Source organism: Carcharodon carcharias, chromosome 3 (assembly GCF_017639515.1).
Source record: "Carcharodon carcharias isolate sCarCar2 chromosome 3, sCarCar2.pri, whole genome shotgun sequence".
NCBI lineage: Eukaryota > Metazoa > Chordata > Chondrichthyes > Lamniformes > Lamnidae > Carcharodon > Carcharodon carcharias.
This window is the reverse complement of record NC_054469.1, coordinates 114,935,533-114,961,342: the sequence shown is the minus strand read 5'-3', so window position 1 is coordinate 114,961,342 and position 25,810 is coordinate 114,935,533. Positions and strand designations below refer to the sequence as shown.

General features: G+C 40.1%; 1 protein-coding gene across 2 annotated transcripts in view; it reads left to right on the top strand.

Annotated features, from left to right (window-relative positions):
* The window catches only part of LOC121276595 (cytoplasmic dynein 1 intermediate chain 1), a 312,746-nt gene that overhangs the window by 115,258 nt on the left and 171,678 nt on the right, over positions 1–25,810 (top strand). For both annotated transcript variants that reach the window (XM_041185192.1, XM_041185190.1), the window contains exons 7-9: positions 6,836–6,922; positions 20,861–21,023; positions 24,192–24,291. In XM_041185192.1, coding sequence (XP_041041126.1) covers positions 6,836–6,922; positions 20,861–21,023; positions 24,192–24,291 — 350 coding nt within the window. The remainder of the gene's footprint in view (positions 1–6,835; positions 6,923–20,860; positions 21,024–24,191; positions 24,292–25,810) is intronic.

Here is a 25,810-nt window from a genome sequence, read left to right as displayed (position 1 = left end):
CGAGCAGCGGTAGTGACCTTCGGGTTGCCGCTGCGCTCCTAAGTCCCCTGACTCGATGCTGCTGCGCATTTCTGCCAGGGTCTCCCGAGCCCAGCTTTCACAGAAATGCACAGCGCAGCATTCCTCAGAGAATTCCAGAGCGGAATAGAGTCGGGGGAAGACAGGACATATCCCCTTTTTAGGGCACTGATTGTTGTATGGTAAGTTTAAAGGTACAGTGTGAATGTTAGTGAATGAATGGGCGAGGTGGGAGTTGAATGGATATAGGGGGGAGGTGGGTCAGGTGGGGAGTGAGTGGGTAGTTGGATTGGGGCGTTGGTCGGGTGGTCGGGATGCTGGCCGGGTGTTCAGGTTGGTCAGGAGGGAGTGGGTTAGGTCAGTTGTGTAGCTAGCCAGACGTTAGATTAGTTTTCAATCTGTCTGTCATTTCCTGGGTAAAATATTGCGGAACTGTCCGAAGTCTCTGTGACTCAGTCATATTTGGTACATTCACGGAAGGTCCTGGGGAGCAGAAGTAAGTCCACATGTCAGGATTTCCACAGGGTCCTTATATGCATATTCTGTAGTACATCTAGTCTCTGACGATCTGGAGACTGGAAGGTCTGGCCCAGAGTTTACATAACCTTTCAGATGGACGTGTCTCCTGAATCTTCTCAGCATGCCGCTCCCATATTTAGTGTTTTTTTTCCATTAATTTTTAAATGTCATCAAAAGTTTAAACAGAATAACTAAAGTTAGCTTCCTTTTGGCTTCTATCTTGATTTTCCTTACCACGGTTCCCTTTCCCTCTTGAAAGTTCAGCCCACGCAGTGTAATATTATAATAAGAATTAGGATGACTGTATTATGCTAATATATAAAATGAGCCACTTATAATTTGTAGATAGTTAAATAAACTGATTGAGAATTATTTAATCTGAAGATGTGCACTCAGTCCATTGATCAATCTGTTTAGAGAAATGAACTACAGCACAAATAATGTAACTAGCCAATGAGGCAAGGTGTTGTATCTTTTTAGAAAACAACTATGCTTAACAATGTAACTAACGTTTGTGGATATGGCTTGTATTTGTTAGGCTTCAGACACTGTGGGTAATGATCCAAAGCCAATGTAACCCACAGGGGCAAGTTTGCAGGATGCTTAATCTGATAAGAGCATGTTACATCATTCTGTTAAATGACCTTTCTCATGGCCTATACAATATCCCACATATAATGTTTTTGAAAATGTTTGCTCACATTACTATTCTGTTAGTTATGCTCAAAAACTATCCATGCTGCACTTTGTGACCATGCAATAATTAGAATTCTAAAGTTCTGCTAGTTAATGTGTAGAAAACACTTGGTATTCTAAGCTCCAACCTAAAGTTAGCGTAATAATTACAAAGTGTTTTCTATTATTGACTGTCAAGACTTGGCCACAATTGAGGATAACATTTTATCTGATACCAATAAAGGTTAAAACCTGCAGGGGCAACCCAGAAAACTGCCAAAGCTGACCATTAGCTTCAAAAACATTGGGCTGAATTTTACCGGCATCCTGATGGCAGACTTTGCCGAGGTGGGTGGGTGGGGTGCGGGCAGCTGGGTGGTGTGGCTGAGTAAAATAGCAGGGAGCGATGTCTTTACATTTTAAGATAATTGAAGTTGGTTTTTTACTTCTTTCCACCAATATTTATTAGGTGGGCAAAAATGAACTCCTGATTTTTGTCATTAATACCCCTGATTACCTACCTGATGTGTGCGCAACACATTAATGAGGTCATCACAAATGTTGTATATTGTATATGCTGTATAAATGTCATTCAAGTTCCAGTGTCAAATTCAAAAGTGAACTGAAGTGAGTTCTGAGTTAAAGCAGTAATGTTCTTTTAGACTTCTTTGGACTTTGCATTTATTTGTGAAAAATTAGAATAGCCATAATGTTCGATTAACAATCTATTATGAATATTGCTAATACATAAAAATTGTAGAAAATAATTTGATAATTTAGGATACTGACACAGTTGCACCACTTCACTGTTGGCCTCACCAAAGCGGATAAAAATCTGTTCTCTGCTCAGCCCTCCGTTATAGTCAATGGTGATTGCTAATGACAGCATTATTCGTGCACGGCTACTTAATCTGAAAATTGATGATTTCCCAAAAGGAAAAAACAGTTCGGACCAGTACTCTTATTTCCTAGTTTTTACTGGTGTTCCATTTTAAGGTATACAAGACCAGTTCAGACCAATATCCCTATTTCCCAGTTTCTACTGCTTTTTCGTTCTTGGTTGGGTAACTTAGAATTGTTGTGATTTATGGCCAAGACATGATTCTCAGCCTGGGAGGCCAGCAGAAGGAGCATTAGACCATGGAGCCTCGGTCCAGCAGCCTGTAAATTATTTTAAAGAGTAGTTTTCCCGAATCTCCCATTTTTGCCAGTTCTTTCTTGCCAGCTTTGCCATCCAGAAGCCTGTTAGTGCCTAAAGGCAATTGCTTTCAGTGCTCATGTCCCCACCATTTCTACATATAAGGAAGGTGAAAGCATTGAAATGGCCCATCCACTGGGAACTGCCCTGTTCCTGATTATGGATAACCTGGAGGAGGAGCAAGCATGTTGCCTCAGACAACGTAGCCAGAGACTGAATTGATCTCAATACAAACCCCGACACTCTGTGCAGGGGACGGATGTTTTTGGAAGTAGTATCTATGGAGCTCTGTATGCAGGTTGCGCTTCAGCAAGGAATGAATTAGCCACCACCAAGATTCGCCATGAACCAGTCCACCTTCTGCAGGGCCTTGTCCCCAGCAGTGAAGGTGACAGGGGCCCTGAATATCTATTGCTCTGGTTTCTTTCAGTCAGAGTTCTTCAGTGTCTGACTTAAAGAAACATCAGCTAAGGAGCTGTGAGGACCTGACAGATATCCTCTTTCGCACCCGACCAATAAATAAGGCATGTCCTTAGGACAACAATTACTGACTTTGCCAGAGTGCAGGGAGCTATTGATGGCAGCCATGTACCCCTGAAGGCTCCATTTGAGGAACCTGTGAATCATCAACAGGAAGCATCACTACTCTTTAAATGAGGATATCCACCTGGGGCTTCGGGAAAGTGCTCATGTTGGGGTTATGCAAACTACAGATTACTTTTTTTCCCGCCTTCTAAACCTTTTCTAAATTGTAGTTAACCTTTTAAGGTTGATTTTACAAGTTACAGTTCACTGACCTCCTGGTGCCACACCTCAATCTGACCTTTGGCATTTTTTCAGTTATCTGTAATGCCATATGATTTATCGGGGTTGGGGTGTGTAGGAGACGTGTGGTGGTGTGCGGGGTTAAAAATAATTGTATTTACATAGAGCTTTTCACAACCATCGCACATCTCGAACACTTTACAGCCAATGAAGTAATTTTGAAGTGTAGTTACTGTAGTAGTGTAGGAAACCATTGACTGCCTTTCACAAAGTTGTTGATTCATCATTGATCTCACCGTGCCATAGTTGGATCTATGCTCCAGCAAATTACAATGTAATGTTAGATTGATATGAACAGGAAGCTGAAAACTCCAGATAACATGAACATTCCAGAAAATCACGGCCCCTTATTTTTACAGTGACAGGTTGCAATGCAATTAACATTTATTAACCTTTCCAGAAATGTAATTGCCAAATATCTATCTGATCTTCAGGTGAAAAATGTCTTTTGTCTTGTGATAGCTGAGGAACAAACAGAACTGTACTAATTTTAGGGGTCATCAAAGAGGCTTAAAACATCTGCATGAAACATGGTTTCCTCTTTTTATTTTCTTCTAAAATCAGATTGTGGAACTTTGGGTGGGTTGTATTAATATTCCCCAATCATCTGAATTTACATTTGTTTCTGACCTAATTTTTGGTTGCCCTAATGCTAAGATAAGACTCTTTAGCTTAAAGTTATTAACCTTTTAGTTCAGCAAAGCATTGTGCCCAGAAGTGAGTTGATTAGTGAAGTTGGTGAGAACTGCATGTACAATGAGATACTGGGTGATAGGTGACCAGGTTCACAAAGCTTTTCAGGCTAATGTTTGCATAGCCTTCAGTCTCCCTCATGTAGAGACCTAGCATTTGCAGCAAAAATGTAGCAATTTGTTTTAAACTGTAAGCTACTCTGTAACAGACATTACTAATGTAATTCCATAATGACTAAAAAAGATTATTCCTTTATTTATCATCACTTATTTATAATCCAGGGAGTACTACAAATTTACTATTTGTATCATGTTAGATTGATACGAATAAAGTGCTGAAAAATCCAAATAAAACATGCACACATTCTAGAAAATTGTGGCCCCTTATTTTTCAGTGAAATATATATCATTATATTTTCCAAATGAGAGTTTTAATTCTGCAGTTGGAATAAATTTAAAAATAGTAGGTAGCACAGAACTTGAGAATTGCTTGAAAAATAAGACTGGCTGTCAAAGCTAATGGGTTCTCTACTACAGTCTACTGCAAACCTCCTTTCTCTGGTCAATATATGCATTCGGATTCTGATAGCTCCACGCACTATAAGATTGCCCTTATTGGCTATCTTGTCAATAGGGGCCAAGCCATTGGTTAACTGTGTAAACTTGATGCCAGGGCACATCAAAGCTGTCCTGCAGAATAATAGCTACCCCAATAAAATCATTGCTCACTGTGTATCGCGTAAACTCTCGGAGGGGCCTAAGGCCACCATTTTTGAACTTGAAAAGTGCCCAGTCTACCGCAAGTTACCCTGGAAGGGTACCGTGACTCAAGAGTTTGAACAACAGGTGAAACTAGCCATTTCACGCCGCTACTATGCAGTAGCACACGAATGGCATTCTCCACTAACGGATGTCGCCATCAAGTCAAAAAGATGTTCTATCTATCATACATGAGTAACGTGGGATATGAATTTCAGTGCAGTGTGATGCCAGGTGTATAGGCCATAAACTCCAGTGTCTGGCGGATCGTATCAAACAATATGTCCCTTCTGCTGTTCACAACAGGCAGAGTACTGACCATACTCAACAAACCATGTTTATAAAACTCAGAACATTATGTCTAATGTTAGATGTGATTCTGTGATTGGACAGTACTTGCTGAACAATTCTGAGTGTGCTAAGAATTACACTAACAATCAATTTAAGATTATCAGTCAGGCTCACAATGTGTCTCACTTAAGCTTGCTGGAAGCTACATATATTCATACACAGGAATCTGTCTTCTGCAAACAAAAACAAATGCCCAGGCATTGAATTTTTGCATTAAAAAACAAGATAGGGAACAGTAGATCCCTGATGCATTCTCCATGCCTCAACCAATCAGAGTTGATTTGCCAACCAATCAGCGCCCCTTTCTCATGTAGTATAAATTGTTGTTCCCTTTGAAATTTGGCAATCTTATGTCTGTCCTAATGAGTGCAAGGCAAAAAGCTTCAACAACATTACTCTTTTTTCAGTAATATATTAAAACATGTATTTTGTATTCTGAAATTATGTCACAGCATTTTAAATTTAGGAACAGGAGTCAGTAATTCAGCCCCTGCAAGTGAGATCATGGCTGATCTGTGTCTTAACTCCATCTACCTGCCATGCTCCCATATCCATTATATCTTAGTCTGGCAAAAACTTGTCTATCTCCGATTTTAAAATTGTTAATTGAGCTAAAATGTACTGATGTGCGTGTGTTATTGTCCCACACTTCTACCATTCTTTGCATGAAGAAGCGTTTACTAATTTTTGTCCTGAATGGTCTGGTTATGTTCCCTTTTCCTGGACTCTCCAACTAACAGAATAAGTTTTTCTCCATCTACCCCATCAATTCCCTATTTCTGCACTGCTTGCCTTTGTAGTTTTGGACAGTAGGTGTAGGCAATTTACACCTCTTCTGAACACATCGTTTCTCTACTTGTACTAGCATCCATTTAGTCAGATCAATCATTTTTGCCTTCCCTTTTTTCCTTCTCCCTTTTCTTTGTGCCCCACATTCCCTCATGTACCACTCCTTAACCTGGCTCTTGCTTGAAACCTGTAAAGTTTCCCAGTTCTGACAATTGGTCACAGACCTGAAAAGGCAATTCTTATTTTCTCCACCGATACTGAGTACATGTTAAGTATTTCAAGCACTTTATTCACATTTCATATTTCAAACACTTGCAGTATTTTGCCTTTTATATCCCAGATACCCTGCTGCCCTAACTATGCTGTTATCATATTGCACTTCCAGCGACTTTGTATGTAAGATTGGCATCACCTGAACTGTTTTCAACAACAGCTGCTTCGGTGACCATCAATGGCTATATATAGCACTAGGAAAAAAACTAAAATATTTTAGGGAAATTAGGGTGATATAGGATTCTGCTTGCCACTGCAGGACAATTGAGTTAGTAAAGCAAACCAGGGTGGTGGAAGTTTTGAAAACCTGAAGATGTTGCCTAATTTTACTAGCTGGTGATGAATTAGGTATGATTTTGAGTTCTTCAGATAAATGATGAACAGGATGAATTTTCTCTTCCTCTGTATCTCTCTCAGATCTCACCACTGTGCCAGATAAACCAAATCAAATTTAATTTTTACAGTATACTACTTGACTTGTAAATAGGCTCACATTTTCATGAGCTAAAACCAGATGTATATTAATTTTTCATCTTATGTTCTGGAGTTGTCAGTCGTCACCTGCATTTAGGTTGTCAACCTTTGTTCCCGCAGTTTATGATGAACCTTCACCTTCTGCTATATGCTATCAATTGCAGACTCTGTTGTACTTGTATAAAATAGGAGAAAATTCAACAACTGATATAAGATGCACAAACAGACCTAATTCTGGTATTTAACCCCCTCTTTCTTATAGAGGATGAAGATGATGAGATTCCTGAATTGAATCTAGGAACTGAATCGGAGCTGGAAAACCAAGATCAGAAAGATGAAACTAAAGAAGGTAGACTGTTGCTATTCTTTCATTTTTGTGGAATCCATTTGAACCTATGTGGATTGCTGTGTTCTGTATGCTAAACCATTTTCAATGTTGAATTTATTGTACAACAGAAAGATTCAGCCAAAAGTTCAGGAATTGATTTTGGGGTTAGACTGCCAATGATGAGTTCACTCATTGAGTGATGTGGCTGCTCTTTAATGTTTTTAACCTTGTGCCCTTTCAAGCCTAAGCTCACTAGGCAGTTACCACTGAAATTGCATAAATCCTTCTAACTCAAGAATTTGTGATTTATGGCATCAGTGTCGTTGAATGAGTAATGTTAGCAATATTGACAGTTTTATATGCTTGAAACAGCATGCACTGGAGAAAATTGTGTTTTAAACTTGCCACCCTTTTAAGTTTGGGTGCTAGTTTTGACCTATTTTTTGTCTAATTTTTCAGTAAAATTGTTAACAGGAAGAATTAGATTCTCCTTACCAGCCTTTGATCTTCCTCCCCAACTCCCGCACTGCGCCAAATCATCATAATTGCTTTTAACTTTAACAGTGTACTTCCTTCTCAGCAGATAAGCTTTTCATAAATTGTAACTGTATTTACCTCCGAATGGAACCAAATTCTACATTGAGTTCAAAATAATCTAACCTGGGGATATGGGGGTCATTTATCATCCATCTCAACTTGCCCTGAGGAGGTGTGGTGGTTAGCCACTTTCTAAGTTTTGATACAACTTTAAAGGCAAGTTAAAGGTTAACCATATTGGTGTAGGTTTGGTGTTGCCTGCAGGGCAGATTAACTAAGGCTGGCAAGTTTTCTTCGCTGAGGATATCAGTGAACCCGTTGGATTTTTATCACAACAGCTTCATGCTCACTCCTGCTCATAGCAGCTTTTTATTTCCAGGTTTTGATTTAAAAAAACTGATTGCAAATTCTTAAGTTCGGACTCTCGTTCGGGGAATTTCTAGCACAGTAACATAACTACTACATTATGGGTACACTCTTAGTTCGCTTGTTATTTGTATTTATGTCAGAACATGTAGTAATCAAATTATTTACCGCTTTAAAAGAAATTTAATAGCTTACTTTATATAAGTTATATATTGGATAAATTTCAATTGTATTATTTGTGTTTTAAAGTCTAAGATGTCCATGCTTAAAATTAACTAAGAGAGGATTTTTACTAAATGTATCAATCTGAGAATTGTACATGTTTGAGTGCACTGGCGTTGAATAGACTGCAATCTTAATATTCTACTATTCTGGTGAATTTCATTCATTCTGAAAGCTGGGGGGTGGGGGGTGAATTTTCTCCCCGTGTGGGGGTGGGCACACAGCTGATTGGTGCCCCTAATTGGCTGGGTGCTGTCATTTTATGTGGGCAGGCCAGTTAAGGCCCGCCCAGCGTGATGCACGCCCGGAAGCGCTGAGCACTCCCTGTGTTTGGGGTCGGGGGGGCGGGGGGTGGGTTGCCTGAGTCGGAGAGTGTCAGGGAGAGAAATCTCCCAGAGGCAAAGAGCTGCTGGGAGATTAGTTGAAGTTCTGAAAATTTTAAGAGAGAAAAATAAAATTAAGACGTCCCCTCGTGTGAAAGTGTCACATGAGCTGGGACATGTCTATGAATGTTTAAAATTTACATTAAACTTTCAAAACCTTCATGAAACCTCATCCCGCCCATGGATGAGGTTCCATGATAAATGTGAAGGCCGCCTGGGCTCTTCGCTTGCCCGCCAACCTTAAGGTTGGATGGGCAGCTCCCTTAAGTGTTTTAATTGATTTTAAAATGGCCTTAATAGGCCTTTGACAGTTCGGCGGGCATGCAGCTGACTTGGGTGCATGCCCGCCGAACTGAAAATTTGAATGATGCGCACCCAATGTCACCGTGCGTCATTTCATGTGTCGGCAAGCAGGCCCCGCCCCCGCTTGCCGACCCAAGAATTCTGGCCCTGGTGATAATTTATTAGTGTAAAACTTTCCACTGTTGTGGTGATGCTTGCATTCCTAAATGTTAATATGCACAGCATATCAATACTGGTGTCATGAAGATAGTGCGAACTTAAAGACAACATGCTCAGGAGTCAACATTCTGGAAAACTTTACAGCCACCATCTAAACTTTAAAATTAATGTTTTTAAGGTTACATTAAAAAATAAATATGCTTATAAGAATTGATTGCAAGGTTGGATGGAGCAAAAATAAACATTTTCAGGTAAAACTCTGCATTCTGTCGTGGTTTTGGATAAACATTATGCAGCGCAATCACCTCCTCCAAAATAGAGCTTCTTTCGTGTTGGTGCAAAGACGGTACAAAAATGATTGATGGATTTCAACATAAATGTGCTAGGAAACAAAACTGTTTTAAGAACCAGATTGAGTTCCTATCCCTGTGTAATGTAATCTGACAGGAGGGGGCACTGCCTGCACTAGATGATATCAGCAGTGCAATTACAACCGATTGATCAAGCTGATTTTCTATTTTATACTGCTTCATCTTTTCTGTTATGAAAGAAACAGGGTTAGCAATCAGCTCTCACAATGAGAGCCAAAGGGAATCAAATCAACAGTGGTGGCTTCTTCATTCAACTGTGTTATAACCAAATTTTAGTGGTAAACAAATAATGTTCAACAGAAATCAAAACACTTACTCATGCAATGACTTGTTTAACTAAGATTAGAATGTAGTCTTTTTGACAACTAAATTTGATTGAGGTGCTTTCTATCCATATCTTCTGTGTTATTCATGGGGAGATTGATATGGTGTTTTGTAAGGAAATGGACCTGTTTTTGCATTGATGAAAAGAATTTTTGTGGGAATAGTCCATTTGATTTATATGGATTTACAGTTTGATACTGCAGTTGAGCCTGCAGCCTTATTGGAGGCAGCCACAGTGGCTGCCGAGTGCCCCTGTAGGCTGGTTACAAGGCCTGCCTTGGTTCTCTGGGATTTCATTCCAGCTGTGGTAAGTATTAGGCCCTCCAGCCCTTGCCCCTGACACCTACTCTCCATATGCCAACTGTGCCAACCCTTATTATTCCTATGCCAATTTAGTGCCAACTGACTGCCCTTTACCACCCAACACTCTTTACTCTTGCATTCTCCTTGCCAACTTACCCAGTATCCACCATAGACAGACATCAGGAGTCACGCTGAGATTATATAAAATAAAGCTCTAAGTAGCATACATTTAAATCCTCTCAATTACTTAACCCACTATAAAAACACATTTTTATTCATAGCCCCATATCAAAGGCAGCTGATCCTTTAATAACCTTTTGGAGCTGTCAATCAAACTCAGAACTTGAAACCCTCCCCACAGTGATAATGGCAGGTAGTTGAAGCAGTTAAGCAGTAATAATGCTATAGTGATAGCAATTGGGGCTATGTCAACAATCCTCTTTAAAACTGCAGGCAACGATTTTTTTCAACTCCCAGACACAGGAAGGCTGTTTTTTTTTTAATTTTAAAAGGCAGGTGATTTAAAGAACTTGACAGCTTGACAGTTCTACAGATCTTATCTACCCATTACAAGTATTTATGTCTGCTATTATAAAAAATTGTAACTCTCACACTGGGATAAGGTGCTTACTCCAGTGAAAATGGAACCTATTTAAACTAAGCACTGAGTTCAAAAGGCCATGCTGAATTTGGGTTTGTCCCATGTGAGAGTCATGACCTGCCCCCATTCCTCTTCTGGCACAAGTCGGATCTGTCAGGAATGGGACTTCTGGATCCGGAGTCTCCATGACTTTGTGAAAATCTAGGCCTTGGATTAAAGTACTGAAGGCAGAGTGAGAGATGGTGAGTCGTTGAGAAAGCATGTCTATAAACCTGAAAAACTGTTTCCAGCATTTTTCTGTTCTAGTTGCAAATGTTGGGGAAAATAGCAACATTACTGATCTCACACCTGTTGAAGTTTTTGTTTGTGTTATATAAACTTGAGAAAGTGAGTTAAGAGGAAAGGCAGAGCATTTTCTTGTGCGAATGTTAGTACAGTTCAGGGGAAAAAAGTTAAATTTTAAAACCAATTAATTATTTCTCCCGTGTTTTGTTGTTTGTAAAAGATGGAAAGGGAGAGGGAGGCTTCCTAATTCTAATTATATATGTGTTTTGAAAGCAAACAATGGGCGGGATTTTCCACACCCACCCACTGCCGGGATCTTCCAGTCCCACCGCAAGTCAGTGGACTTCTGGCTGGGGCAGTGCCTCACCCCGGCAGGTCCCACCTGCGATGGGGCTGGAAAGTCCTGGCCAATGTCTCTTTAAGAAAACATGGGTACGGAAAGGAGAGAAACAAATTGAGCTTGAAGGGACCTCTGGCCACCCATCGGGGGATGAGGTGAACATTGAGAATGGGAATAGATGAAGGATGAAACATAGTTGATTTGGATTAGGTCAAGGGGTAGGAGGCTATACAAGCACTGAACATGTAAGAGATGAGCATTTTTTTCTGTGTTGAAGGTAGACAGCTGCACCACATGGGGCAGGTCAACAGTCAGGTTGACCACTCCCGACCGGCCCAGCCAACAGATTTTGCCCCATATCTTGTAAAATAAATTTAGTCAACTCTTCCACAATTCTCTTTTTGTTGTAATATTTCTCAAAGGTATTGCATCAGGAGACCTTGTAGACACATCCATTGTTGTCAGTAAGTACTGACTTCCACTTTTAGTCTTAGAGAGGGGTCCTATACAATTAATCACGACCTGAGTAAAATGTTCTTCAAATGCTGTAATTGGAATTAAAGGTGATAGCTTAATCACTGCTTGTGGTTTCCCTATCACCTGACATGTGTGACATATTGCACAGAATTTGACTACATCTTTATGTAGCCCAGGCCAATATAAATATTTTTTGTATTTTTGCCCAAGTGTCCCCTCATTGGAATTTCATGAGCTATTCTCAGGATCTCATTTCTATATCCAAATGGTATAACAATCGTTTTATGCGTTCATGGGATGTGGGTGTCGGTGGCAAGGCCAACATTTGTTACCCACCCCAAATTGCCATTGAGCTGCGTGACTTGCTCAGCAGTTTCAGGGGTGGGGTGGGGGGGGGGTGGGGTGGCAGGGGGGGTGGAATTGAGGGGGGGCAGTTAAGAGTGGGCCTGGAGTCGCGTGTAGGCCAGACTGGGTAAGGATAACAGATTTCCTTCCCTGAAAGACATTAGTGAATCAGATGGGTATTGCAGCAATCCATGGTAATTTCATGGTTACCATCACTGCATTAATTTCAGATTTTATTTATTGAATTTAAATTCCATGGCGAAATGGTGGAATTTGAACCCATGTCCCAGAAAATTTGCCTGGGCCTCTGGATTACTAGTCCAGTGACATTACACTATGCCACTGTCTCCCTTATCTGCTAGCCTCCCCATAAATGAGTTGCCAAGCAGATTGGCTGAGGTCACTGATGCGCGGGAGAAGTGATGTGCTGCTCGTGCAATCATGGCCTTAATAATATGGCAAGGAGCAGAGAGATGGCTCATGATAGCTTCATTGAATTGAGGGCCAGTGCAAAGCCTTGGCCAAGTGAGAATGGCCCACTCCCCTTGGTCTTCTAGGGGGTGGAGGACTTGTCCAGAGAGGTAACTCTGGATGAAGGCTGGCACAATGGTGCACAATCGGAGCAGACAGAGGCTTGCAGGCAGGGAAATGATGGTCAGGTAGGTGCATCACCTGTAGTCAAAACGATTGAAGATGAGCTTGTCCCTGATGGCCCTGGCTAGTCTCTGCATGGCCTGGCATCTGGGAGAGCTGATCTCTGTCATCCTCCTCATATTCCTCCCCATCATCCTTATCTGAGGAAGTTAGCAATTGCTCTATGTCCTCTGTTGGCAATTCTTATTCCCTTTACAATTCCTTGTTTTGCAAAGCATAGCCGATGATGACAATCCTTGACAGCCCCTGTGGTTTGTATTGTACAGCTCTGCGGGACTGGTCAAGGCATTGGAGGTGCATTTTGAGCAATCCTATGGTCTGCTCTGATTGCCCTTGTTGAGCTGTCTGAGCATTGTAAAGCTCTGCTGCAGGGCTTTGGGAATGACACACTAATACAAAGAGCCATGTTCTGAGGGGATAGCTCTTGTTACCCAGGATCCAACCTTGCACTTTGGCAGGGGCCTCAAATAACTGTGGTAACTGGATGTCCCTTAAGATGTATACTTCATGAGAGCTCCCTGGGAAATGAGCCCACACCTGCAAAATCTTTTCCGGTGGTCGCAAACAACTTGAATGTTAAGGGAGTGAAACCCCTTCTGATTGATAAATTCAGCTGCCTGTTCTTAGGGGAAGGCCATGTGTATGCAGTGTTTATGACACAGCGGATGGCAAATGCCGAGCTGCTCAGCTCCCAGAGGGAAACTTGAAACAGCTGCCACAACTGTTTTGCAATTTGTATTTTTTTTTTGAGATATGTGCCTTGAATTCAGTGGTAGTACAACCACCGAGTCTTTGAAGTTTTTTATGAAGCTAAATTAAACATTCATTAATAACAGAAAAGATTTTAAGCATATACGTAGGTCTACAAATTACTAATATAATAACTCCTAACTCCCCTAATTAATCTGGCTCCCGGTTACACCTCCGTTAAGGCAATTGTAAGCCAAAACAGATTTCAGCAGACCCAGGCAAAGCACACAATACCCTGGACACTGATATTCCAAGTGAGTTTTCTACTTCGGCTCCTGTAAACAGCAACTTGATGCCCAGAGGCTGGAGGCTTTTCACACTTTTGTTAGATCTTAGAATGCCTTCCCCCTTACACATAACCTCATTTCCTTTATACATGTTTCTCCCATTGTAAATTCCATTGTTCCAATATATTTTTGCAATTTTTCTCATAATATAAATATTTCATAGTACCCATATTATCAGCAACCTTTGGGAAAAATAAACACATTGTGTTTGGCTTAGGTTCTTATGGTTAGGTGTAACATCTTACCATCACTTTGAAATTCAAACTAACCTAATTTATCTGAAAATGCAAATGTTCCTCACACGTCATGTTCTAAAACTTCAGCCATGTTTACACATTTAGCATTTCAAGCCTAGCTTCCCTTTTGATAACTCAAAAGCTCTAGACCAGCTGCCTCCAATTCAATGAAATCCCCTACACACGCACATCCAGAGAATCTAATCCAAATCCCACTATTAATCTATCTTTACAATAAATCACAATATTATGAAAATTATTATATTTCCATGAAAGCAGTCGATTACACTCTGTGCCTGTGGGAACTGCATGGTAGTCTCTAGGCCATCTGAACTGGACTAGCCATATAAATACTGTGGCTACAAGAGCAGGTCAGACGCTAGGAATCCTGTGATGAGTAACTCACCACCTGACTCCCCAAAGCCTGTCCACCATCTGCAAGGCACAAGTCAGGAATGTGATGGAATACTACCCACTTGCCTGGATGAGTGCAGCTTCCACAATACTGAAGAAGCTGGACACCGTCCAGGACAAAACAGTCCATTTGATTGGCACCACATTCACAAACATTCACTCCCTCCACCACCAACGCACAGTAGCAGCAGTGTGTACCATCTACAAGGTGCACTGCAGGAATTCACCAAGGCTCCTTCGACAGCACCTTCCAAACCCACGACCACTGCCACCTAGAAGCACAAGGGCAGCAGATAGATGGGAACACCACTACCTGGAAGTTCCCCTCCAAGCCACTCACCACCCTGACTTGGAAATATATCGTTGTTCCTTCACTGTTACTGGGTCAAAATCCTGGAACTCCCTTTTGAATAGCACTGTGGGTGTACCTACATCACATGGACTGCAGCTGTTCAAGAAGGTAGCTCACCACCACCTTCTCAAGGGCAACTAGGGATGGGAAGTAAATGCTGGCCCAGCCAGCAAAGCCCAAATCCTGTGAATGAATACATTTAAAAAAAAAAACTGCTCTAGCAGCCTGGCTATTGGCATCTGTTGAGAATCCTATTCATTCCTTGGCCCTTCTGAATAGGGTATTTGTCACCTGTTTGAACCTATATATTGCAGCCTGGGGCATGGCACACATGTTCCCTTTTAGGGCTGTAGTTACTTTGTGGGCAACTGGCAAAGGGTTCTCTCCAAAGCCACAGGGCTGCAGGTCTTGTTCTAAGAGCGCTTAGGATCAGTAGCCATCTCCTGTGAAAGCCTCAGCTGTCTCCTGCATTGCCTTTCTGACTTCGAGGTAGTTGGTGCGTGTTCTGAACATTCGCTGTCACGTACATGACTCTCTCATGGGCCACACTGAGAACTCCTCCCATTCCACAGTGGCCTCTTCCCACAGCAATATGGTCTCCTGTGAGTAAAATGTTTCCTAGCAACCATGTAGATGGACACCAGCACTGCTATCCTGCAGCTGGAACCCATTGACTTCCATCCTTCCTTTGTCACCCTCAAGCTTCCTCCCATTCCCTTGACCTAATGTTATCCTGCTCCTTCCCCAATTGCCCTGGAGCATCCAACCATCATCCTTGACCTGCCTTCACTTTATCTCGACCCTTCCTCAGAGTCCATTGATCTCTTCCCTGCCACGCCCTGGAGCAGGACCTGCCCTGCTTCAAACTCAAGATCCCTTACCTGACTGTTGACTTGCCACATGTGGTGCAGTTGCCTTCCTTCATCACAGAGGATGAGACCACTGCAACGATGGACGCTGCCCTGTGTCTGGATCCTGGTTCCCTTCAGACACATCCTCTCCCCTGTTGCCAAACATGCCAATGCCTTGCTGTGCTGCTTCTTGAGGACCAGAGCATCACATCCTCACCCCCTTCCTACCTTGTCCTTGCTGCTACTGTACTATCCATCTTCCCCTGGTTCCCTCCCCTGTGCTGCTCACTTAGACAAAGACAAAACCTCATCTCGGGTCTAAAGGTTGAACAGCCTCACCTGGTGCACATCATCTTTAAGCTATCAAGAAATGGGAGATATGAGTTTCCTGTAAACCACTGACTTAATTTGATGTGCTTCCCAATTAGTGAATATTAATGGTATGCAGATGAATGGTAAATAAGGTTCCGCTGCTGACAGGCCACCCACTTTATTATATAAACTCAACCCGACGATGGGAAACTGAGTTTTAAATTCCTGACTAATGAAGCCCCCTTGCCTGTCACATTTCCTGCACTTCCAGGCCCTATTAAATACTGCCCATCGTGTGGGCTCGAAGTTTGATTGTTCGAGAGGGGTTATTGTCAGTTTGAATCCTGTTCTCCTGGAGTCCCCCACCACTCCATGGCTGTTTAAATCTTGCCCCTCGAATATTGCTAGACTTTCACTAAGCCCACATTGTTACTGCTTCATGATTCAAGAACTGTCGCAATGCTCCCAGACCCTCTGTCACAAAACCTCCCAATTCCTAAAATTCCTCTCCTAGTGATTCCAAGTCTCAGCACTTGCCTTGGTATTCCTAGAACTACTCTTTCCAGCATTCCTGGAAACTTGTACCCCTTTCCCAGTGCTCTAATATTGAGAACCACTGAAACTATTGTTAAATGCTGATATCACATCTCAATACTGTCAAGCTTTAGACTGATCCCAATACTGAGAAGTCACTTGTTCCTTGTAATATAACTTTTTAAAACACCTGTGTTATTAAACTCTGGTTAATATCATGGGAGATCTGCTTGTAGAATATGTGTGAAGTTTATATACAATATAATTGTACGTGTGGCGATATGAATTTGTTCAGCGATGTGAAACTTAGATGGCTTGTGTCATTAACATTTAGTGACTGAAGAATCAAAGGAGATGCAGCTAGAGATTACTGATGGAAAATTTTTCCCTTTCAAGGCTCAATGGGTTATATTTCTGTTGCATTAAATTTTGTTTTGGATTATTGACTTCGAGTAAATTTGAGTCCTGTAGGCTTGCCATTTATAATAATTTGCACTGTTTGTAAGCAAGTTCAGTACATCACTGGAGCTCTATTAAACATCAAAGGTGAGGGAGATAATCATTGTATTCTGCTGTAGAATAAATAACAATTCCAACGAAAATGCTGCTTTGTTAGATAGTGGTTTGGTCGGGACATGGTGGCCTCTCCGAATGTTCTTCGGAAGTGTACTTTGATCTGCCATTTGTGCATCTGCTGGCTGCTTTCTCTAGAAGAAAGAAGGGAGAGTCATGAAATGAAGATCAAAGTGCACACAAGAGTACTAGTTACTGAAGAGAAAAAAATAGAAGATTACACGGAAAACATAGTGGCTCAATGTTGTGATAAAGGATTTTACAGAACTCTGCAGCATTTTTTTCTGAAAAGCCAAATGTCAGATATCCACTGGTATTTAATAAATGGTGCGATTTTTAAATAATTTTAAGAATTAATTCATATTCAACTTGTACCAACAAATGATAACCAGTATTCACATTATAAAGGTATTCCAATGTACTGTACATAAGAATCCATTGCTCACTGTCTCTCACAGAGACAAAAAGATGTATAGTAAGATGAACTGCGGTAAGAATTTGTTTAAATTGCATTTTCAGCCATTGTAAGCATTAGGTAAAAAGCTCATGAAAGTAAAAATCCTTTCTAAAGACAGCTTTAAATCTGTATGTAAGTATAGTAAAGGAAATTATCTTGTAAGACCTAACTTGTGGATGTTGCTTTCAAACTACTGCTTTTGGTCCTTATAAATAACTAAAATTTACAAATAATTACAAACATTTTACTTAAAATGTGCTGAATAGTTAATAGTTCTATGTAAAAACAGCTGTTGCAATGATAGTGTACTTGACACTCACTGGCACAGCATTGCTAAAAAGTGTTGGGAGTTTGTTTTTCAGAACAGTGAAATCATTTATTCACTGACGTTTAAAGATTTAATCTCTTGCACAGAACTTTTGTCTAATAATTTTGTTTCTGTAGCAAAAGCAATTTCTTCCAAGTGCTATACTCCAATAAATTATTTTTTAACCACACCGTTGTGAAAATTTATAGTTTGGGTCAAGGATGAGTCAAATTACAATGTTCTCACTGAGGCAATAGAAATTTTAAATCTTCATGATTCATAATCAGAATGAATATAAACTTTAGATAATAAAAGATAAAAGACTGCATTACTTTTGTTCCAAAATTGCTTTATTTCACCTGTAATTAAATTCAGTCACCATATTTTGAAAATTTCAGATGTCCAGTATAAGTAGAAGGAAGTAAAATACAGGTATGTGTTATACTCCAGAAAGCCAGGTGGTGAAGGGTTGCAGAAGTCCAGCTCTGCTGAAGAGCTGGAGCCAATCTTTGCATAAATGATTAATAGTTGGCTTAAAACTTCAACTTTTTTAAAATTGAAAATTGAAGTAATGGGGATGAAATTAAATTCCATGTGGCAGAGAACAGTGATAGCTAATTGACCACAGGTTATGAACCCTGCCCGATTTTCTTTCTCACTGACTTCTGTGAAAGAAAGGAATATTAGGCCTGGTTTGTAATGGGTGGTCAATTAGCTGCATCCCTTTTTGTGTCCCCGCTGAAGTTAGATTTTAGCATCGTTAACATGAAACAAGATCGCTTCTTTTTCTCTCTCCCTTTTTACCTCCTCTCATTCTGTCTCTTCCCCATTGCTCCCCCCCCATCTAATGCTACAAAATAGTACCTATTTTTTCTCTCTCTCCCACATACACATCCTCTCTGCTTCAGAAAGAGACTGAACAGAAACTTACCTCTGTAAAGGTTTTAAAATTTGACCTTTTTTTCAAATTATTTAAAAATGAAGGTGAAGAAAAATATTTCTGGAGAAATTAAAATATGGCACATGCTCAGAATGTATAATGAAACTTTTGATGAAGATACTAAATGATGCAAAAGGAAATTTAATGGAATTGTGAAATGTGCAATTTGAGAAGTATATAATTTGTTTAAGCTTTTATTTCTGACATGAGATACTTGAGTTACTGAAATGAGAGCTGAGGAAAATAAAGACAATTTTGAGCAATGTGAGAAGCCAATGACCATGTTGCACAAGGTAATATGCTGTTATTACACAGTAAGTAGCCATTATGTCGTCACACAGTTTGGCATCTATAACCTCGCAAACACCTTTTACAGCCCTGCAGGAATAAGAGCATAAGAAATAGAAGCAGAAGTAGACCATATGTCCCCCAAGCTTTCTCCACCATTCATTATGCTCATGGCTGATTTTCTGCCTCAACACTTGACTGTCACTCCCTATATCAATTGATTCCCTGAGTGACCAAGCATCTATTTATCCTGGCCAATCTATCCTCAGTTATGGAGTAACTCTCTGGGATAGAGAATTCTGAGGATTCACAACCCTATGAGTGAATAAATTGTTCTACTGTCAGTCCTAAATCATGGACCCCATTCTAAATTCTAGATTATTCTAGATTCCTCAGTCAGGGGATACAATCTCTTGAATGTTTGTTTTGTTAAACCCCTTCAAAATCTTGCATGTTTCCATGAATCATTCTTCTATATTCCAGTGAGTATAGGCCCTATTTACCTAGTCTGTCACAGGACAATAATTTTATTCCAGAAACCAATCTGGTGAACCTTTGCACCACCTCCCAGGCAAATGTATTCTTCCTTGGATATCAAAATTGAGCAGAGTACTTCAGGCGTGGTCTCACCAAAGTTCTATACAATGGTTGCAAGACTTCCTTATCTTTTTAAGTGAACATGCTGTTTCCTTTCCTCATTGCTTACCGTACCTGCATGCAATTCTGCTTTATGTTTTTCGTATAAGTACACCCTATTCTTACCACCAGAGTAAACAGCACCACGCTTCCCCATGTTATACTTTTCCAATCACGAAGAAAAAACAATTAAATCTTAAAATGCTGTCTGTTTGTGCTGATTTGTGGAAGATTTTACACTTGTGATCATGCAAATGAGTTATGGAAACTTGAACCATAACTTCACTTCGGAAAACTAGTGCAATTGTGAGCAGGCTCTGCACCCAGCTTACCAGTTGGCACCCAAAGTACTCTGGGTCACTAAATTTAACATATCATTGTTATGATCACTCACACTTCCAATGCTTCATTTAGTAGGTAGTAAAATGTTTCTGCCACTTTGTTTTTTCGACTTGAAATTACGTCACTTGATATTTTAAAATAATAAAGCACAATGCAAGTGAGTGCTTGAAATTACTGATCTAGTAAATCTGTACTCAGCAGAAATCTGATATTGAGAATAATTTCAACAATGAACAGATTTATTTTAAGTACTTCCTGCCAAGCAAAAGGCTGTATTTTTTTAAAAAAAAAGTAGAAACCCAATTTCCTGAAGATTCTTTAACAGCCCTCTTGCAGTTTGAAAATTTCCATTGCTCTGACATTCAGTTGTATGAAATGATTCTTACAACTGTAAGACTGTGTAGACTTGTCTGCACATTTTAGAAAGTTTTAGTAATCTAAATTAAAGGTTTCGTTTGTGCAATCATTTGGTTTTAGCAGCTTCTAGTCCTATAATCCATGTAAATACAAAGCAGTGTACTTACTGATTTTTTTGTGTAGGTAGTACCAGCTGTTTCAGCATTACAGCCTGTCTTGGGATATTGTTCAGAGACCTTCTGAAAAAATCCAGATGAAAGACTGCATTGTTGAACTATAGCTGCAATTTTCTACAAAAGTCAGAAAAGGATAATATACATAATATACAATGTATATTTCTTAACAGAAGTGTGCAGTAATTATATACCAGCCTTTCAGTTTTGTAATCAAATTGATTATTTTTCATAATTGTATTTTTTGAAAAAGCACTCCAGATCCCTGATCAATTTTCACCAGCATTGCATATATTACAACTAAACCATGGCAAAATCTTGAAGCTTAGGAATCATCTGTATTACTTCTGAAAGACTGGCAGGATAATAATTACTATTGCTTTTGTGGTCATTTTAATGTCTGTTAAACTCTAATAATTAGGAAATTGGATGTTAATCCTTTTGAACATTTCTGAGATTTTTAGCCCTTTTTGTTTAAAGCTTCTCCAAGAGAACTCACTGAAGAGGAGAAGCAGCAAATTCTTCATTCAGAGGAATTTTTGATTTTCTTCGACCATAACATACGTATCATTGAACGTGCTCTTGCTGAAGATTCTAGCCTCTTCTTTGACTATGGTGGCAAGGAGTTGGATGAAAAAGAAGGGTATGTTTAACCATTTCAAAATTATAATACATCTATTGGAGGAATTGTCATGTAATTAAACCATAGGATGTGCAACTAGCATAACTATTGTAAGGGCAGCTGTCAGTCAGCAAAGTACATCTCAGATGTATATTTTTTTAATCCCTCTTGGGATGTGAGCGAAGCTACCAAGGCATTTATTGCCCATCCCTAATTGCTCTCAAGAAGGCAGTAGAAGGCAGGTTCATGTGGTATGGGTACATCCACAATGCTGTTAGGGAGGAAGTTCCCAGGACCTTGACCCAGCAGCAGTGAATGAATGGCAATATGGTCCCAGGTTAGGATGGTATGTGACTTTGGGGAGGGATGTGGGGAATCTTGCAAGTGGTGCTGTCCCCATGCTGTTGTGACCACAGCTGGTGTTAATTGCTGTGCAAACCAAATCCCAGAGGGAAACTTGGTTTACAGGCCATAACCTTTTTTTGTATTCTGAAAATGAGAAAAGATTACCGATCTCATCAATAAGAGGTCCAGTAACACTTTTGGGATTTCAAAAACTAAAAGTAAAAGTTTTATTAACAACAACAAAAGAAAACGTAAGCACACAAGATTACTGTCAGACAATTAAAATTAGTCTTACAAAACATTCCCAAAAAAACTCTCTGCTTGGTCAAACCCACAAGTAAACACCTTCTAGGCAACACTCCCTTGCAGATGTCCAACTATGGAATCCAGTAACATTATCCAAGGCAAACTGCTGTAGCTTTAATAATGGCATACCATGTGACCTCTACCCTCATCCACTTCAGAATAAACCTGCTTGTTGCAGTCCAAGACTTTTTGGCTTGACTGGATGGTTGATTCAAACGGCATCCTGTCCCAGCTCAGAGTTCTAGCTATAGCTCAACAGCTCAAACAGCTTCAGCTATCTCCCTTTCGTCTCCAGTTCCATTGTTCTCACACCCCTTTGAGACATAAATCCTTCCAAATATAAAATATTTTATGTCTCTATCTTGTGTTTGCTTTTGTGTCAATAAAATATAATATCCCCACTACTATTTATCTGTGGAACTCCTGCAAAATGCAAACATGATTCTTGATATCTCTGACTCCCGTTTGATATTCAGACAAGCTCTCAACTTACCTAAAAATGCAAATGTTAGATGTAACCTATTTACTTGTACTTCAAACTTAACACCTCTATCCTTTTTGTGTTTCAAATCCCCAGACAACCTGACTGCTCTCAATCTCTTGCCCAGCTTAATGAAACCACACACACACACACACACACACACAGACTCTTACTTCTTTGCAGAATAACAAAATATTGAAAAAAAACATCCATTCTCAATATGCCTGCTACTCTTGTTCTAGGTTGTGGGTTTGGAAGGTGTTGTTAAAGCTTGGTGAATTGCTGCAGTGCATCTTTTAAATGGTACACCTTGCTGCCACTGTGTGCCAGTGTTGGAGAGAATGAATGTTTATGGTGGTGGAACGAGTGTTGATCAAGTGGGTTGCTTTGTCTTGGATGCTGTCAGTGTTGTTGGATCTGCACTCATCCGGGCAAGTGGAGAGTATTCCAGCACACTGCTGACTTGTACCTTACAGATGGTGGACCTGCTTTGGAGAATAAGGAGTTGAATTACTGGCCAAAAAATTCCCAGCCTCTGACTTGCTCTTCTAGCCACAGTATTTATATTTCTGGTCAATGGTAATCCCCAGGATGTTGATGATGGGGGATTCAGTGGTGTTAATGCCATCGAATGTCATGGGGAGATGGTCATTGCCTGGCACTTGTGTGGTATGAATGTTACTTGCTACTTATCAACCCAAGCCTGAATGTTGTACATGTCTTGCTGCATATGGGCATGGACTGCTTCAGTATCTGAGGAGCTGTGAATGCTGCTGAACACTGCAATTATCAGCAAATACCCCCAATTCTGACCTTGTGTTGGAGGAAATGTTATTGATGAAGCAGCTGGTTTGGACTTGGACACTATCTTGAAGAACTCCTGCAACTGAGGTGATTAGCCTCCAACAGCCACACAAATCTTCCTTTGTGCTAGGTATGCCACAACCAGTGGACTTCAATTTTGTTAGGGCTCTTGCATAAAGCACTCTGTCAAATGTTACCTTGATGTCAAGGGCAGTCAATCTCACATCTCCTCTGGAATTCAGCTCTCTTGTCCATGTTTGATCCAAGGTTGAATAAGCTCTGTAGCTGGGTGGCCCTAGTAGAACCCAAACTAAGGATCGATGAGCAGGTTGTTGCTGAGTTCCATCACTTTGCTCATCAGAGTTTAATTGTTAGTAATTTATTAAACTCCACTTAATTATTAAAAGGTATTCATGCATAGAAAATATTTATTTTAATTTTTCGTGTGAAAATGATGACTGTTTCATTTTAGCATCAGTACAATTTGGATGTAGTTTTGCAGGTAGCATAGAAGGATACTTCGTGTAATTAAGTGAATTCCTTAATTACAAGGTTGAAGCCCTGCATTTTGTTTACTTTTATATGTGGAAACAGATGTAACCCATCAAAATCTCATTCCACTTGCAATAATTAAAATCATCCTCCTAAGTACAATAACTACGTGTATGTATAGTATAGAAATGCATAGGAAGATAGCAAGGTTGAAGGTTAAATGCAAGGTTGAAGCCCTGCATTTTGTTTACTTTTATATGTGGAAACAGATGTAACCCATCAAAATCTCATTCCACTTGCAATAATTAAAATCATCCTCCTAAGTACAATAACTACGTGTATGTATAGTATAGAAATGCATAGGAAGATAGCTCTTAATGGCTCTCTGGGCAAATGCAATGCCTTTATATAGTGTTGAGCCTAGATTAGCTTGGCTGGATGAATATTGGGAGCATTACATTAGCCTCAGCGCCTTGGTATAGGGAGGGGCCATCAGTGGGGCACTTATTCTCTTGGGCTATCTGTTACATCCCCAGATTGAGGGTAGGATGAGATCTGGCCTCAATTTCCACTTATGAATAAGCTGTTGGCATACACATGCTCAAGGCTCAATTGTGAGGATTGAGCAAAGAGCAAGGGCTGCATGTGGGTTGTGAGGGGAAAAAAACTGGTGAAATTCCATACCATCTTGACACTGAAGGTAACAAGATATTTGGTTATTGTTGGTTAATATTTTATTTTTTATTTTCCGTTTTGTGCAGAGACTTTCAAGCTGGGCTAAACCTTGCTTTCAACCGCCAGTTTTATGATGAGCACTGGTCAAAACACAGAGTTGTAACCTGTTTGGATTGGTCACTTCAGGTAAATATGAATTTTGTCAAAATGGTTATCTGTACAAGGAATGGTAAATTTTAAATATGCTCATAAAGATTTATTGTTACTTTTTACAGTACTGTGACAAGTTTAAACATTGTTAGGGGTCTTCCTGCAAGGGCAGTGGCAACTATTATGAGGATTCTGGGCATACCAGTAAATCGGAAACAGGCTAATGTGGTGCCCATTTTCAAAAAGAGTGGTGAAACAGACATTGGAAACTTGAGGCCCATTTGTCTACTTCTGTTCCATGCAATCGATTATTAGGAATATAAATGAAGATGCTATGCTTCTTTCGTGATCCAGACTCCACTTTGGTTTCCGCTTGCATGCTGTCAGCAATTCTTCAATGTGCACAAAACAAAGCCAGCAGGATTTGGGTAACTGTCATTTCCAGCAATGTTTAAAGGGATCATCATCACCTCTCGGGTAAATTACTGGAAAGTTTATAATGTCTGTACAACATTGTCAATTCTTTAAAAGTTTCCTGGCAATGTGTTTATTTTTCACTGTGATGTCCTGTTGAAACTTCCATTCTGGCTTGAGATAAAGAGGAGGCAGATCAGGAGGAGGCAGCACAGTCAGTTGCAACTGTATGCAGAACTAATAGAAGGAAAGTTTGCAGCAATTCTTCATCTCCCAGATCGTCTAGGCCCAAAACAGTTTTGGTCTCCTTATCTAAGGAAGGATATGCTTACCTTTATGGGTCGTGCAGCAAAGGTTGACCAGATTGATTGCTGTGATAAAGGGATTTGTCCTATGATACAGATTGGCTAGATGAACTAAATATCCTCAAGTAGAAGAATTATAGGTGATATTGCAGCATATACAATTCTTAAGGAGCTTGACAGGGTAGATCCTGCCTTGGGTCACAGTCTCAGAATGAGGGATTGACCATTTAGGATTAAGTTGAGAATTTTTTTCACTGAAAGGGTTGCAGTTCTCTATCCCATATAACTCATTCATTGAGCATGTTCAAATCAGAGATATAGATTTTTAGATACTAAGGGAATCAAGAAAAATGGGTATAGTGTGGGAAGGTTCAACTGAGATCAAAGATCATCCATGATCTTATTGAATGATGGAGCATGCTCAAAGAGCTGGATGACCTACTTCTCTTATTTCTTATATCATAGAAGAGTATAGTATAGAAAGAGGCCATTCAGCCCATCAGGTCTATGCCAGCTCTGAAAGAGCAATCCAGTTAGTCTCATTTCCACATTCTTTTGCCATATTGGTGGAACTTTATCTCCAAGTATTCATTCAATTCCTTTTTGAAGTTGGCTATTGATTCTGTATCCAGTGCACTATCAGGTAGTACGTTCCAAATCCTTAACCACTTATTGCATAAAAAAAGCTTCTCCTGATGCTGCCTCTGATTCTTTTGCCAATCACCTTAAATCTGCGGGCTCTGGTTATCAACCATATAGCCTTTGAAAATAGTTTCAGTATTTACTCTGTCTAGTCCTTCGTGATTTTAAACACCTCTATCAAATCTCCCCTTATC